Here is a 3,768-nt window from a genome sequence, read left to right as displayed (position 1 = left end):
TCAACTCCAATAGGTTCAGGTGCAGCAGGTTCAGCTACGAAAGGTTCGGCTGCAGCAGGTTTGGCTGCAACAAACTCAGCTGCAGCAAGCTCAGCTACAGCAAGCTCAGCTGGATAAGGTTTGACTGGGACAGGTTCAGCTAAAAAAGGTTCGGCAGCCACAGGTTTGGCTCCAACAACTTTGTATGCAGGTGGCTGGACTGCCGCAAGCTCAGCTGCAGCAAGCTCAGTTGGAGTAAACTCAGCTGGGTAAGGTATGACTGCCTCAGACTTCAACGCAGCAGGAGAAGCTGCAACAGGTGAAGCTGCAGCAGGTACAACAGGTACAATAGGCTCTGGTGCAGCAGGTGCATTTGAAGCAGGCCCAGCTGCAATATGTGGGGCTGCAGGTGCTGTAGGGATACTTGAATGAGAGTCCAGAGGAGAAGCCTCAGGAAAAGGAGGAAGAGAAACAGGAAGAGTCAACTCAGGAGCTAAGGGAAAGCCAGGCATATGGTACTTATAGGAGCCTCCAGGAGAAGCGGGAATCCAGGGATACAGAGGATTCCTTGCATCAGTGACAGGATTCTCAGGATGTCTGGGAGTGGTCTTCACTGGGGGATGACCCATGAGAGCTGGAAAATTATTCGGTGAGTCATAAGGAATATTCAGAGGTGTATTAAGTGGGTAACCATAGCCGTCATAATCCTAAAGGATAAACAAAGAAGTCAGTGAAAGTTGATTGCGATTGTTCTATCTATACATTTGTTTTACTCATGTTATGACTGTGATAATATAAGTGATGATTATATTTTTTAACAAATCAAAACTTAGTATTTTTCTGAAGGCTAATGTACTTCTATAATTTTAAAAATAAGAAAAGTTGAATAATGCCCAACTGAAGGAGTTATATTTTATGTTTAGGTAAATAACAATGTTACAACTGCAGAATATGTCAGTTTAGGCCAGGTCAGAAATAGAAGGAAAGCATGTGCATTTGGTGGGATTGGCACAAGATGGAAGAGCTGATGCTTCCAGGCATCCTTTCCGTCCCCTTGTTGCCCTGGCCACTCCCCTTGATGCCCTCCCATCTCTATCTACAATGTCCCATCAAAGTGTTAATTTTGCTGTACCTCTTTCAGGTGTCTCATGTTTTATTTTGTCTTTCTGAACTCCTTCAAACCCTGAAACCAAAGCTCCTATTTCTTCAAGTCCTTGCATCTTGAATTATTAATTTATGCAAGCAAACTGAATTTGGATGACTATTGGCTTTTCATATCTTTTTCTCTGTGGTGCTTGTGTTTTAAATGAGTGGCTTATTCATAGTAATCATGAATCTATGACCAGATTTCCAGTGATTTCTTTTGATAGGACATTCATAGTATCCTTTGCTATCAACATTTGCATTTTCTTCATTTAGGAGGCCATCACAAGATCACAAAGTTTTATAAGAATTTAGGCAAAATTATGATGTTTCTTGGTCTCACATAAATGAAATTTTATTTCATCTTAAAACATTTAACCTCACAAGTAGGTAGTGAAATAGGTAGGATATCAGCATGAATTAAAAAATTGCAGGATGTACATATAAATATGTTTATACTTATATTTGCATAGTTAAATGAGCTAATCAGAGGAGGAGACAGGAACATGCTTCTAAATCTTTTTGAGGACTAACATAGTAATATTAAATTTCTTAACAGTATTAGCTAGAAAACACTATTTTAAAGAGAAAGTCTATAATGCAAAATACATTTTAGTATCTTAACATATAACTAGATATGAGTATATTTTACCTCTTCACTGGATGAGAAAAATTTCTAGAACAACAAAGAAAACAAGATTGGTTTCAAATTTCACACCACTGAAAAACATCTTTATTTAGAGCTCTCTTTACATTCAGAATGACTATAACTGACAAAACTAAGTAACTCTGAATTTTCTTTCTGAAGTGTTATTGTTGTTTGCCTTAATCTCCGTTTTCCTGTGACTGTGTGCCCTCATTCCTGTTATCCTAAAATACATTCTTACAAAGTGGATATACAATGGTTGATTATAACATCTTATGAGTTCAGTGAGGGGACTTTAAAAATGTTTTGAAAACATTATAGTTGTATTTTGGGGCAAAAAAGGGTGAAATCTGCATGTAATTTTTTTTCATAATATCCATTTCCATGAACTTTTTGAAGACCCTTTGTAGGATTTAAACGCTAACATTTCAATTTTTTATTCATCTTTGTTTACAAACTTTCAGGTACCAGGAACCAAATGTTTCAATTCAACTTTTTGCCTGGTTGCTTATTTGTACCAGATATTCATAATAGATCATTTGTGTTTACCACAAAAATCATTGGTGACTAAATAGGACTTTGTTATATAACTTGTCAAAAACTGTAGATTATTCCGCAGAGCTTTGGGATATTTTAAAATTTTTGTTGATGAGAATTCTTTGATTTTTAAAAAAGTATAAATTGAGTATTTACTTTGTGTTTTCCCTGTCCTAGGTATTGTGATTCTACATGCTGGAAAAAGCAAAGTTTCTTAGCTCACATGCCTGGGATATATCCACTAGCCCGTCAAGCTTCCAAATTAAAATTTAATATTCTTTTCCAAGTTTAGTTTGGACTCCTGAATTATTGAGTTAAAATGTTTTCTCTTGGATGATATTAACAGAGCCTGCTAAAGTATGACATATGATGCACAAGTGTTACATGTTCCAGGGTGTTCATAGAGACAAATGTCAATTATTTGTATGGTGGGATCATACAGCTCTAGAATATGAGGATTTAAATATATACTCATAAGGAATTCAAAATATTATCTCATACTATTTCCACTCTTTAAGGTTATTTTTTTTAAAAAATGCTAGTCCTTTGCTATATGGTTAATGGATATTGGTCAAAATATGCACATCTTGGATGTTAGATGGATGTGTTTATTTACTGTATAGTTGTGGATAAGAACAAGTATGATTTTTTTTAGCTTGTTATCAAAATTTGAGGCAAAAATGACAAAGAACTGAAAAATATCTAGTGTCAGTTGATAGATAAATGCTTTGGTCTCCTACATAGTGATAATATATGAGTCTTTGCTATACAGAAATCATCTCTCATTGGGTCCCATATTTCTGCTAGTAGTTCCAAGCATCAAGATGCACTCCTGAAAATATGGTTGCCTTGCTACTTCATGATCTTTTGTTGCTTTAATCCTTCATGCAGGCAAAGTCTTCTTGGATTCAAAGCTTAGTCTGGTTAAGTAAATTCAGTAGACTGTGATAAAATATTTTAGAGGCGTAAGGGAAAACTTGGGCATTGCAAAAATTTTATACACTACAAAGACTGCTCACTGACAATAAAGACCTATTGTAAATAAATCTAGCACAGACATATTAATATTCCATAAATATTTTCCATCAAATCAGAAGAAATTAATAGCATTAAATATTTAGTGTCATAGTAGTTATTAAATCACACTGCAAAGAAATGAGTTTTTTGTTTGTTTGTTTTGAGAGAGTTTTTTGCTACAGGGCATGTGTATTTGCCCAAGAGGCAGAGAGAGACAGAGAGACAGAAAGCGAGAGATCACCCCCCACGCAGGATGGCCACATCACACTTCTCCTCCATTCTCCTCTTGGGCTTTCAGGCACGCACTCACACATGCCTGGTGTGAGTTTTAGTCACTGGATCTGGGACTTGAACTGTGGTTGACTACATGGGAGTCCAGCGACATAGCCATTACACCAACTGCTGGTCCCAAGAAATAAGTTTTTTTTTTTTTTTTTTTTGAGAGG

The 3,768-nt window shown here is 36.3% G+C and overlaps 1 protein-coding gene across 1 annotated transcript in view; it reads right to left on the bottom strand.

Moving 5' to 3' along the window:
• The window catches only part of PRR27 (proline rich 27), a 14,609-nt gene that overhangs the window by 1,980 nt on the left and 8,861 nt on the right, over window positions 1-3,768 (bottom strand). The window contains exons 5-6 of the mRNA XM_006142969.1: window positions 1,775-1,798; window positions 6-686 (exon numbers count right to left, since the gene is read on the bottom strand). Coding sequence (XP_006143031.1) covers window positions 6-686; window positions 1,775-1,798 — 705 coding nt within the window. The remainder of the gene's footprint in view (window positions 1-5; window positions 687-1,774; window positions 1,799-3,768) is intronic.

The sequence above is a fragment of the Tupaia chinensis genome, unplaced genomic scaffold (assembly GCF_000334495.1).
Source record: "Tupaia chinensis unplaced genomic scaffold, TupChi_1.0 Scaffold000086_1, whole genome shotgun sequence".
In the NCBI taxonomy this organism is placed as follows: domain Eukaryota; kingdom Metazoa; phylum Chordata; class Mammalia; order Scandentia; family Tupaiidae; genus Tupaia; species Tupaia belangeri.
Note: the sequence above shows the minus strand (reverse complement) of the source record. Positions and strands in the feature narration are given on the sequence as shown.